Source organism: Conger conger, chromosome 1 (genome assembly GCF_963514075.1).
Source record: "Conger conger chromosome 1, fConCon1.1, whole genome shotgun sequence".
In the NCBI taxonomy this organism is placed as follows: Eukaryota; Metazoa; Chordata; class Actinopteri; order Anguilliformes; family Congridae; genus Conger; species Conger conger.
Window position 1 is genome coordinate 50805179 of NC_083760.1, and position 12143 is coordinate 50817321.

The window sequence follows — 12143 nt, forward strand, 5'->3', positions numbered from 1 at the left end:
AACTTTCTATTGTCACCCGACCAGACTTTTGTTGTCCATAGCAAGAATATATAAAAGCACTCCAATTGCCCAGAGTATAAACCAAACATTGCTACAACCAGCAACATTCATTCCTTGTTGCTGGTCATAGCAACACTCTATCGCTGGACTATAAACTGGCCTTTAGACTCCTCGGCCCTTCTATATGGTGGTAGCTATGGCCCTGCCATGGCCCTGCATTTGTCTTGTTGTACCATCTCTTTGTAGAACACATCTACGTATGCTTCTAGTCTGACCTCTGTTATTCCCTATAATGCAGCCTGCATGTAAGCAAATGGGACATATTGTAGGTGTAAGTTAGATGTAGCGATAATTAATTGTAGGACCAAAACAGTCAAATGCTGCTTAAATACTCTGCCCATTACTGAGACCGCACTCCCCACATTCCTACATTTTGAAGTTCATATCTTCTAGAACAGGGATCGCCAAATCAGGGTCCTCGAGGGAACTGCTGTTTTTCAACACTCCCTTTACCTGGGGTGTGTGGACAGTTTGGCCAATCAGTAGCAATTCTGAAAACCAGGTCTGGATTTGGATTTGGATTTGAGGGCCAGAGTAGATGATCCCTGCTCTAGAACAATATGTTGCCTGGAATTTTCTGGAAATACAGATACCTATTTATCAAGGTAAGCAGATCAGCCAACCAACCAATCATTGTGTCCCCCTTCTTTTGGTGAAATTATAAAATATCCATAAATGTAATGCAAATCAGGAGTAACGAAATGACAGAAGCATTAATATTAGTTTGTGACAGTTTAAAAAGAAAATCACTGTCTCAACAGTGAATTGAGCTTTAGACATTCACCATACAGTAACTGCTCTAGTAGCTCTATGAAATATAATTTGAGATTTTTCCTTGGCTGTATAATTGTAATTTATTACTGCGATCTCTGAAGGGCGCAGTTATTAATGACGCATGCTGCGCATTGTTTCTTCGGGAGAGCGGAAGCTTTTACAGTCAGGCTGAACTGTTTCCCGGTCCTCACGCTGTGGTCACCTGAAGGAATTCACTCACATTTGTCTCTCCCCCATGCAAAGAGAGGAGAGCATCCCAAAGTTTCCGTCTGAACCAGAACCACTGCCAGTGGAAGAGCCCATAAGGTAATGCTGCAGGGGGAGACTCATGCCTTGCAGTCCATAAGTATTTGGACAGCGGTACAACTTCTCTATGCGGATTAACCTGATGTGGATGTAAATACCCTCAAATTGAAGGTGACAGTGTGCACTTTAACCTTACATCCATTGTTTCATTTCAAATCCAATGTGCAGGAGCGCAGAGCCAAAAGAAGAGAAAGTGTACCGCTGTCCAAATACTTACGGACTGCACCGTATTTTGGGTTCTGGAAAAAGACGCAAAGTAGAATTGAAGTACACTTGAACAACTGATCCCCTTTCAGTTTTTACTCCATATTCCTGTGCTTGCTTGCACCGTGGACATAATAAACAACATTTTAAGGGCAAATAACAGCCAAATCCATTTGATTGCTCTGACAATTTCTGACTGCAAGAGTTGCGCCTACTTATTACATTAAAAGGTTTTACAAGTTATGGTGACATCATTCAAAAACAAACAGGCTTGACAAAAATAAGCAACAGATGCAGTATTTTTATGAAGGTGACAAAAAAGACATTATGGCATTACGCCTTCATCAACCAAATGCTGTTTCTCTGCTGCCTGCTTCCGTTTGCAGGACCCAATGCGAAAACATCGGCAAGGGGGGTATAACTTTAATTACAATGGAAGCAATCGGTTCTCTTGCGTCCAGTGGGGCTTGAGAGATGCGTGACAGGCAAGGCCACGGCCCTTCCCTCACCCCTTTTGGCCTCGGGATCCCAGGTCCACCAATGATGTTTCGGCTCCGAAAGGGGGCAGGCGGTCACTGGCCGCTGCTGCTCAGTGCCTGCAGACAGAGCCTTTGCTGGATGACTTTTCTGTCAGTCGGTGTTAACTGTTTTTCAGTGCCCAGCAAACCTGCAAAAGCCTGGGTTTCCCAACAACCTGCACTTTCAGAAATAAAGGTGCAAAAAGTGTCTAAAAGATACAAATGTTTGTCGCTGGGGTGGTGCCCTACACTGTAGGTACATAAAATTGCACCCTGAACAAGCAATTCATAATTAATTTGTACCTTGTTTCTTGGAAAATGTACTCCGTTGTACCTAATGAGAACATTACCGTATTTTCCGGGTACAATTTGGAAATTTGATCTTTGAGGAACAGAAATGTACCTCCACTGTCACTTTATTTCTGAGAGTGTGGAGTTAAACAGTCAAGTCTGGAGAAAGTACTGGTGCACAGAACTCAAACAGCCACAAAATATAAACATGGATTCATAAAAGCTGCCTGTACAATTTATGTACATTTTTACGCAACTGGGTTTCTGTCACTGAAATATTTTAAAATATTTCTAAAATTATTTATTCATCAAAAGGCACTTGCCAACTTCCATGTTTGAGGGTTACTGTATTGACAAACTTCAAAGCAGAATTAAAATGATTAAATATTATGAAGTAAAACATAGGACATCATGGAGTCCGAACATGAATTGTTGTGACGCAGGTTGGAAACTGCAGTGGAGCATTTGCATTTGCCTTGTTTTGTTCTAATACTGACTTCTCAGGATTTATGAATGGGTTTTGCACTGATACAGTAGTATGGTACACAAAGTTGTACATGCTTTTATATGTATTTTTAGTATCTATTACTGTATTTTTGTCAATATTACATTGCATACCCATACTGTACTGCCACATGTGGCATGTACAGTGTGTGAGGTGTTACAACTTTGTAAAATTGGTTGGTTTTTGTGACTGACAATGGACATTAATTATGAAATATGGAGGTGACACACCCTGAAGTAGAAAATGAATGGAAGAATTACATTAAAATATTTCATAATTTTCTACATTAGAGTGTGTCTGTACTGGTGGGTATTCTTTCTTTCTGGGTGCCTAATGTCCATTCAGAGAGAATGGAAACCCCCTCTGGTGGGCAGTTGTAAATGGTGCTTCATCATGGGTCTTTACACAGCACACTTCATCCCTCAAAGCTCACAGAAGAGTGGCATTAAAAGGCCTGTGCTCTGCAGCCTCACTCACGGTCAGGACTGCTGAATGTGCCAAACCATTAACTTCCTCTTCTCCCTTCCCCCCTCTGTGTAATAATGACCAGCAATCACAAACACTGAATTACAACTGGGGCTTCATGGTCCGAGGTTCTGTTTCCTTCTTCGTTGCGTTCAAAGCGGGTTGAACATTGTATGGTCTGGTGGCTAAGGTTGTAGGTTTTGGTACTGTGTTAGTGGAGTAAGGTGTTGGTTTTTAAGCAGTCTGCGAGTTGGTCACGCTTTACAATAATTGTACATGATTTGACTTGAACTAATGTAGTTGTTACCATGAATTAATTAATTTACAAATACATTAAACTAGCATTAAATTAACTTTGCATGAGTTAATGTACACTGTATTTGTTATTTGTATCTAATGCATTAGTTCCATGAATATTGATACATTAGCAAAGCATAGGATATAATTATTTATCCTTTAGCAAATACAGTACATTAACTTATTTTCATTCCAATATGAATTGGTATTAACTAATTTTGTTGTTAACATGAATTAATGATTTACAGATACATGTACTAATACATAAACAAAGCTGCACGTACTAACTTATCAGTAGTTAAGTTAGTTAGTAGTTAGTTTGTTAATGGCAATTCATATGACCTTATTGTAAAGTGTTACCTGCTGCGAGTTTACGCTTGGACCGCATGCCACCTCACAAGTCTGCTCATCACACCCCACCAGGGGTTCGGCACAGCTGGCCTTGCGTCGGGCGAAAGGAACGTCGTCGTTTTTGCGACCACTGCTCAGAGGCGCGTCCTGCCTCCCCCGGGCGACGGCGGAAGGCGGCACTGAGCGGCTTTTCTGACTAACGTTGCAGGAATTACGCCGCCCTGGACCGGCGCGACTATCACAGGTCGCGGTCGGCAGACCAGCGGCCGGCGGTGGAGCGGCCCGCCTCTCGCTCCCGGTCCACGGAGCGCCCGGAGTCCAGCCACATGAGGTCCTCCATGCCGTCTCTACCGGCCGGAAGATCCGCCCCTCCCTCACCTGCCTTAACCAGGTGACCCGGGACCAAAGTCATCTGCAAGCCGCCCGCTCTTCCCAGCCGGTTCCAACCCCCCCCCCCCCCCCCCGCTTCCCCCCCCCGACCCCCTGCTCCCGCACTCGTCCGCTGCCCTCCCTCCCTCCTTCCACCCGCCTGCCAAACTCACCATCTCGTCTTCTCCCGAGGTGGCTCGGCCGCCTCCGTTTCTCCATGGTAGCTTAGACCATAGCGCTTGGAGTAGATACTAACTCCAGTTTCTTTTGTTTTCATTTCTTACAGACACACCATTCATATTCCGGGCGAATATAATGGCGTGGGGCTGCCATTGATCTTGTTTTGAGATTTCGCTGAAAATATTAACGGCCTCCTTATTCCCATGTTAATTTATTTTTATTTTTTTGCCGGTTCATCGGGCGTTTCATCTCAGCGGTTATGGCTGCTCTTCACCCTCTTCTTGCAGCTGAATGAGTTGCCCGACAACGCTTTTCATGCCACGACTCCCATGGTGCCTTTCACCGCCCTTTCCATGAGATGCTTGACGCGGTCGCCTGTCAGATGCACCACCATTGTTCCGCTCATGCACTGCTTACCTAGTGACTGCATTCCCTGCTGAACAATACAGCTCAAGCTACATTTTGAAACAGCTGGTAGCTGGTTGTCCCATTCACACCAGCTCCCAGCTCGACATGGTTTAGCTGGTTGTCACATTCACACCAGCTCCCAGCTCGACATGGTTTAGCTGGTTGACCAGTTCAGACCAGCTCCCAGCTCGTCATGGTTTAGCTGGTTGACCAGTTCAGACCAGCTCCCAGCTTGTCATGGTTTAGCTGGTTGACCAGTTCAGACCAGCTCCCAGCTCGACAGGGTTTAGCTGGTTGACCAGTTCAGACCACCTCCCAGCTTGACATTGTTTGACCAGCTCACGCTATGTTTTTAAACAGTTGGTAGCTGGTTGACCCATTCACACCATCTCCCAGCTCGACATGCCTTAGCTGGGACCTTCAGACCAGCTCCCAGCATGACATGGTTTGACCAGCTCAAGCTATGTCTCTAGTGGCCACAAGCGTAGAGCTTTTTCAAGATGAAAACTGGCTCTGGGCTTGGCGAGGATATTCACTTATATGTAATAAACTGACACTGCCACTGCTGACAATGTTTAAAAAGGTTGCTGGTTCAGTTCATGTGCCAGGGCAATCTTTCATGTGTACTAACTGAGGAAATTGCTACATTTATTAACCTTTCAGATGGTGGAGTTTGCATTAAAACAGGTTAAGTTATTAAAGAGGAAAATATCCAGACACATTGACAAATTGAGCACTCTTGCTTTTTCAGTAATTTTCAAAGGTGGTTCAGGTAGTGTTTTCCAGATTAAAACTTCCATGATAACCCTTCTATTGTTGGTACCTTTGGCACCTCTCTCTTGAGAGGATAAAACAGGGTATTCCACTCTATTTCTGTATGTGTGACAGGGAGGGTGTTTGTGTGAGAGAGGAAGGCTGAGAGAAAGTATCTACACAGTTTATATATACTATTTGCCATGTCTTCAAAAAAAAAATGAAAGGGTTTGAGGCAGTGTATATAACTTGGTTGATAACAAGATTAGTTATTAGGTGGAGCTACAGGAAAATAATATACCAATCTATAGTGTTCCAAGCACTGAACACACTTTTTAGCATTTAGCATTACTAAGTGAAACATTGCTTTTGGGCAATACACTTTGAAATTTTTTTTTACCATGTTGACTAGCAACATTAATCCATTGACATGTACTTACATAGTGGACCCCGGTAAGTCTTGAATACTAACGCATATTAAAATGTCACATATAATACTGAACACTCTGAACACACAACGTGTCAAGTACGTGCTGCTCCAGCAGCAGAGGACTTAATAGGTCTAAAAAATAAGGCTAATAAATACCCAATAAAGTACTCACTGAGTGTATACACTGTAGTACAGATGTATGTCTTTCAGGGTATACGTACCCTGGAGTTTCTTCTAGACATAATTAGAAAACTGAAATTGCCAGTTTTGAGCTAGCTTTATGTACAGCCATTTTACACATAAGTGAGCATTATTTCCTGTTTAACCCCCATTTCTGTACATGTCTACTAAAGAAAATTAGAAGGCAGTGCAGGAAACTGCAGTTGCACAGACGGGAACCATCTTGTTTTATCACACATTTATTTTAGCTGTGTCCTCAAATAACCAAGCGCTGTCAACTGGTTTACACCGAAACAGAAGCATCAGATAGCATCCTGGGACGCGGTCTGCAGTGTACCATAGAGATCCTGGGGCTCAACCTTTATAGCTATAAAGTGAATATTTAGCAAAGCAGATGGGATCGGAAAATGTGGAAGTCTGGGAAGGAGGTGGTTCTTAGGCATAGGTTCAGGCTCATGCAGTACTGTTGAATCAATCTGGAAAAGTGAATAAAAAAATCTGACATGTCCATTGACCCTGTATGGCTTCACTATTCAGGAACACCAGCATACGCTGACAAAGACTACATGAGGTATATGTATGTACTTGTGACCTGTATGTACGTGAGCCAGTGTACATACACGTGACTAATACAGAATATGTCTGTTGTACAGTTGGTCCCTACCAAGACGGTTTCTACCTTCATTATGCCAGAGTTTGAAAACTGGCCGAGGGGCTTCTTCTGTGCTAACCGAGGAGATCTGCTGCTGCAGAATTATTGAGCCACTTGTGCCCAAGGCTTGAGGGGTTTTTGGCCATCCCCCCTCCTCCTCTCTTGGCTGCCTCTGTGTGCACCCCTTCCTCTCCATCCTAACAAGTTCCACTTATTGTCCCTTAGGGCTCACCCCCGCAGTGGATCGGTCCAAACCAGCCCCGCCAGCTCCCCCCTGTCCATTCGGAGAGGACGGCAGCTACCACAAGTTCCTCCAAAGGGGACGCAGGATAGAAGTAAGTCATTGGTTGTTTCCTGAGAGGACTCTCACCTTGGCCTGGTGACCGTGGTGGGTTGTGCGCACCTCTGAAAAAAAGTTGGAGACCTGCGGTCCACAGGTCAAGTCGGAAAATTAAGTATTTTGTTGTAAAGGATGTTTGAGCGCGCTATTGATTTTTAAAAAAGCTGGTATCTTTTCATCTTCTGTCATATCTTTTAGATCACTGTTTCATTATATGGTTTGATCACAATGGCGTGAACATGCAAGTCTTACTGCGTTTCCCCCGGTTGCTCAAAGCTGCACTTGTCTGTGGTCTCACCCACAATGGAAGTATTGGTTTGGAACACAAAGTATATCACAAAATGGAGGAGCTTTTTTGTTGTCCGTAAGCACGTGTTTAACATCTCTGCCTGGTTCCCTTCCCACACTCGCACAGAAGATGCAGATGAAGGAGCAGAGCTTTACCAAGGTCTGTAGCCTGAAGTTTTGGGTTTAGTTTTGCCCCGGGTCGGCCCCCGCGGGGCCAGCCCAGCAAGAGTAAACCCGCCCGCAACGGGAGTCGGCCGGTTTCACCCTGAGCCCGGTCCTCAGGCCCGGCTGAATGAAACCGAGCGTCGCCTGTTTGCGGCCTGTCCCCATCTGTGTTAATTTAGCCGTGTAGCGTAGCTGTGCTGGGTTCCTGTGTCAGTGCTGTGACCCCGCTCCTTCAGAAAGGGGCTTTCCTTATCTCTCCCGTGTGCTTTTAGCAGCTTCCTGATGCTGGCCAGCCCCGTGGCTCCAGCACTTAGGCTCTGTCCTTGTTTGGGCGCGTTAGCCGCCTGGGTTAGCATAGCGGATACACGTAGCTGCATTTAGCATAGCATTGTCTGTGAAACGCTCATGCTGACCGTATGGTGACCTTCCATAGTTCTCACAGTTTTGCAGTGTGTGAAGATGGGTAAATTGATGGGTAAATTGACTTTTTTGTTTGTTTGTATTCAGCACAGGGTGGGGTTCTGGTAAATATGTAAATACAGGATGGGGGACTGGGGGGTCTAAGATATGATACCTGTTTTACATTGTGGTATGACATCACCTGCTCAGTGTACAATTGAGAGTGAAAATGATGTATGTTCTGTCAGCTAAATCTCTACGTGGGTAACTTACTGTGTTTCACCTTTGTGCCTGTGACGTGTCGTATCTGTGCTGGGACATCTCCTAGCTTCTATAAACTGTTGAAGCATCACCTCACATTTTTCACATGATAATGGATGATAAAGATGAAATGTGTACATAAACTGGGCTGGGTAGAGCTGCCAGAAGCATGTAACCTCTTAAACAACAAGGGGTATTTAATTTAAAATTATTTTAATTTCCTGGGGAAAGGTCTTAGTTTTTTCAGGCCTGTTAAAAGTAAATGTGGAGAAAATCTGTGGACACTATTTTAAAAAGCTCAGCTCTTGTAAGAGAAGCTCTTTTTTTCCGTGGAAAGTGTCAGCGAAGCGGTGGAATAGCAGATCGGGTCTGTGATGATTGGTTGGAGCAGCTTAGGGGGAGGGGGAACCAGGCTGGGCTGAAAAATGTGTCAGAGCACTCAGCAGACTCCTCCATCACTGTCAGAGCTGGTGAACGCTCGCCCTGTCACTTACGCAGAGAGCCAGACCGCGCTCCACGCTGCCCGCGGGGGCTAAAAGCACTTACAGAATGTCAAGCTTTCCTCGCGGTTTGATAGTTTTTAACCGCGCGGTTGAAGAGGTGACCGGGGCCGGGCCGCAGCACGCTAATGATCGCTGAGAATTCACCTGCTGAAATAAACAGCTCAGACAAACAAGCTAACAGCACTTGCTTATTTACCAGCTCATAACCAGCTAGACCAGCTTTATGACCAGCTTGGCCATGCTGGTTGACCAGCTCATTCCCAGCTAGACGATTACATTACATTACATGGCATTTAGCAGACACTCTTATCCAGAGCGACGTACAACAAAGTGCAGACCAGTGACCCCCATGCCCTGTCCTATAGGAAGGGTGGTGGGGTTCAGTGGGGAGTAGCCTGACTGTGTTCCGATTGGTCAGGGAGACCCAGGAAGGAGTTCCCATTGGCCCATTTCAGCGTGATCCAATTCTCAAAGCTCAAAAGAAAGAGGATTGAAGGGGACTAGGAGGATCTCCTTAGATTTCTTGAACTCTGGTCGGGCAGCTTTGAAACAGCTTCGTCATTTACGAAGTTCCAACAGGGGACAGTAAAGAAACCGACAGGGGTTGCAGAGTGTGAAAAACTGAGGAGAAATGGCAAAAATGTTTGTCTCTCTGTTACCAATGAAGAATGAAATTACAGCCATTAAGTTCTTTATTTTAGGTGGCATGGATGGTGCAGTGGGTAGCACTGCCGCCTGACAGCAAGGAGGTCCTCGGTTCGAATCCCCGTCGGCCGGGGCCTCTCTGTGTGGAGTTTGCATGTTCTCCCCGTGTTTGCGTGGGTTTCCTCCGGGTACTCCGGTTTCCACCCACAGTCCAAAGACATGCAGGTTAGGCTGATTGGAGAGTCTAAATTGCCCGTAGGTATGAGTGTGTGAGTGAATGGTGTGTGTACCCTGCGATGGACTGGTGACCTGTCCAGGGTGTATTCCTGCCTTTCGCCCAATGTATGCTGGGATAGACTCCAGCCCCCCTGCGACCCTATTCAGGATAAGCGGGTTAGGATAATGAATGAATGAATGAATGAATGAATGAGGTCCTTTTTTTATGGAAACACAATGATATTTTTGAATATACATTTGTGTCAACTGAAAAAGCATCAGCATCATGTGTTGTGTGTTTGTAAAATAGATTGCCTGAAGGATTTTAGTTGTTGCATTTCTCTTGTTTCAGAACCAAGTGTTGGTATCTGTGAATCTTCAGTTGTCTAATTTCCAAGAGACTGCCAGGCCCATTAGTACATTTCACAAAAAGTTGTGTTGAGCACATGGGCTATTTCATGATTTTTGAAACCTAATAGTCACCTTTGATCTATAGCCTTGCCACTACCATGTTGACAGAAAATCGATGAGTAGTAAGTTATTTCACTCCCCACAGGTTAATGAACATGGTATCAGTTAACAACTCAAAGACAATAATCCTGAGAAAACACGCCAGGCCATACTCTATGGTGACTGTACATGTATGTCATTCCACCTGTCCAATGTTCACTTGTTCAGCATATATGTTGTCATGGTAACCATTCTCTGTTACCTCTCTCCCTGTCTCTGACCATGCCCCCCCCCCACCCCCCCGCCCCCCCCTCCCGACCCCAGTGGAAGCAGGGGTGGAGCTTGAACCTCCACCACCCTCAGCTCCCCCAGCTCACCCTGAACCCCCCGAACCCCCCGAACCCCCTGAACCCCCTGAACCCCCCGAACCCCCTGAATCTCATGAGCCCCCCTTGCAGCAGGCTTCTGAGGCTTATCCAGGTGTGTCTCCCAAAATGGGCAGGGAGTTTGACCCCCCCCTCCTGCTGTAGCTTTGTTGGAAATTCCGATCATCAGTCTTTTTTAATCTGACTGACGCACATACAGTGCAGTCCGTAAGTATTTGGACAGCGGTACGACTTCTGTTCCTGAGGCTCTGTGCTCCAGCACTTTAGGTTTGAAATGAAATAATGAATGTGAGGTTACAGGGCAGATTTTCACCATTCATTTGAGGGTATTTACATCCATATTATAACAGTCCAAAAGTAATTGGACAGTTGGCTTCGCAGCTGTTTCTGATTAGTGTGTATTCGATCGCTTCTCTAGTGCAGGTATATCTATATCAGTATCTAATCTTGATTCTAGGCTTTTGATTGCCTTTGGCATCTGTTATTGGTGTTTGTCAACATGAGGGCCAGAGATGCTCCTGTGCTTTACGGACTGCACTGTAATAGTAAGGCACTTTTGAAAGCATCTTTCGGTAGATTTCTGAATGCAGTCACTGCCAGTTAAGTAAGTAAATAAGTCAAATTGAGATATGTATCTTATTGGTGTTACTTAATGGAGATTAAGACCCACCCAAATTGAGTATTTGGTCAGAATCCTCCCTTTGTTAATTTGTGAGAAAACTCACACACACACTCCCCTCTTTTTGTTGGGGGTGGCAGGTGGAGGACAGAAACTTAGACCAAAGGAAGACAGGACTGACTGTGTTCCTTTGGGATCCTAATGCCCTCACACACACACACACACAGGTACACTCGCATTCCCCTGGCATCATTGCTCGGTGCTCTGACCAGCACCTAGGCAGTTTTGGCGGGCGCAGGAATTTCCAACAGATCCAAGTTCCTCTCCCTCCATCTGTGCTGTGTGCTGTGCCACCCGGCCGTGTTCCTCGCTATCTCTGGCCTGACAGGTGTGCGCAGTACGCGTCCCGGTCTGACAGTGCTGTGATAGCGTACACGCAGTACCCGAGTCTGTGCCTGTCAGCACAACTTAGTCCTCTAACTCCGTCAATTCCCTCTTTCTAGCTCCTTCCGTCTGTGTCATGGCTTACTCTGCCTGGCAGATAAATCATCACACAGAATTTTGTGTGTGCGTGTGTGTGTGTTTGCATTGCTTGTTGTGATTTCATTTCCATTGTTAGCTTCTTCAACATTGTTTTTAGTGAAAGACCAATAGCATTCCTCCCATATTGCTATATTAGCTTATTCACATTTTAGCTTCACCAGGTTGAAATGTGAATTTAAAACAAATGCTACCCTCATGATGAGTGCTTGTGATTCATCCCTGGTAGTGTAACAGAGCAACTTGGCCTACCCTTCTCATCATGTCTGTGCCTGCATGTACAGTATATATATGTGCGTTTGTCTGTGTGTGTGTGTGTGTGTGTGGGAATGGGCGTGCCTGTTGTCCAGTGTTGTCCCGTCTTCTCATTGTCTCCACTGTCTGTTTCCCAACGCCATTAAGAGTGTGAGGAGAAGCCTCAAGGCCCACCGGTTAATGGTAGAAAAGGCAAGTGTCTCTTCCCATACGTAGCCCAGGGGGCTTAGGCCCCCGTTGTTTTAGTGGCTTAGGCGTGTCGTGCATGCTGGTCTCAGTGGTGCTTTTTCAGTAGCCTGCGCTAGCATGAGCCATGGTTGCACTTAGCACTTT

General features: G+C 45.4%; 1 protein-coding gene across 4 annotated transcripts in view; it reads left to right on the forward strand.

Moving 5' to 3' along the window:
* The window catches only part of rims2a (regulating synaptic membrane exocytosis 2a), a 247373-nt gene that overhangs the window by 173633 nt on the left and 61597 nt on the right, over nt 1-12143 (forward strand). For 3 of the 4 annotated variants that reach the window (XM_061216000.1, XM_061216002.1, XM_061216001.1), the window contains 2 exons: nt 3980-4162; nt 6969-7078. In XM_061216000.1, coding sequence (XP_061071984.1) covers nt 3980-4162; nt 6969-7078 — 293 coding nt within the window. The remainder of the gene's footprint in view (nt 1-3979; nt 4163-6968; nt 7079-12143) is intronic. The other variant, XM_061216003.1, reaches the window with a different exon arrangement.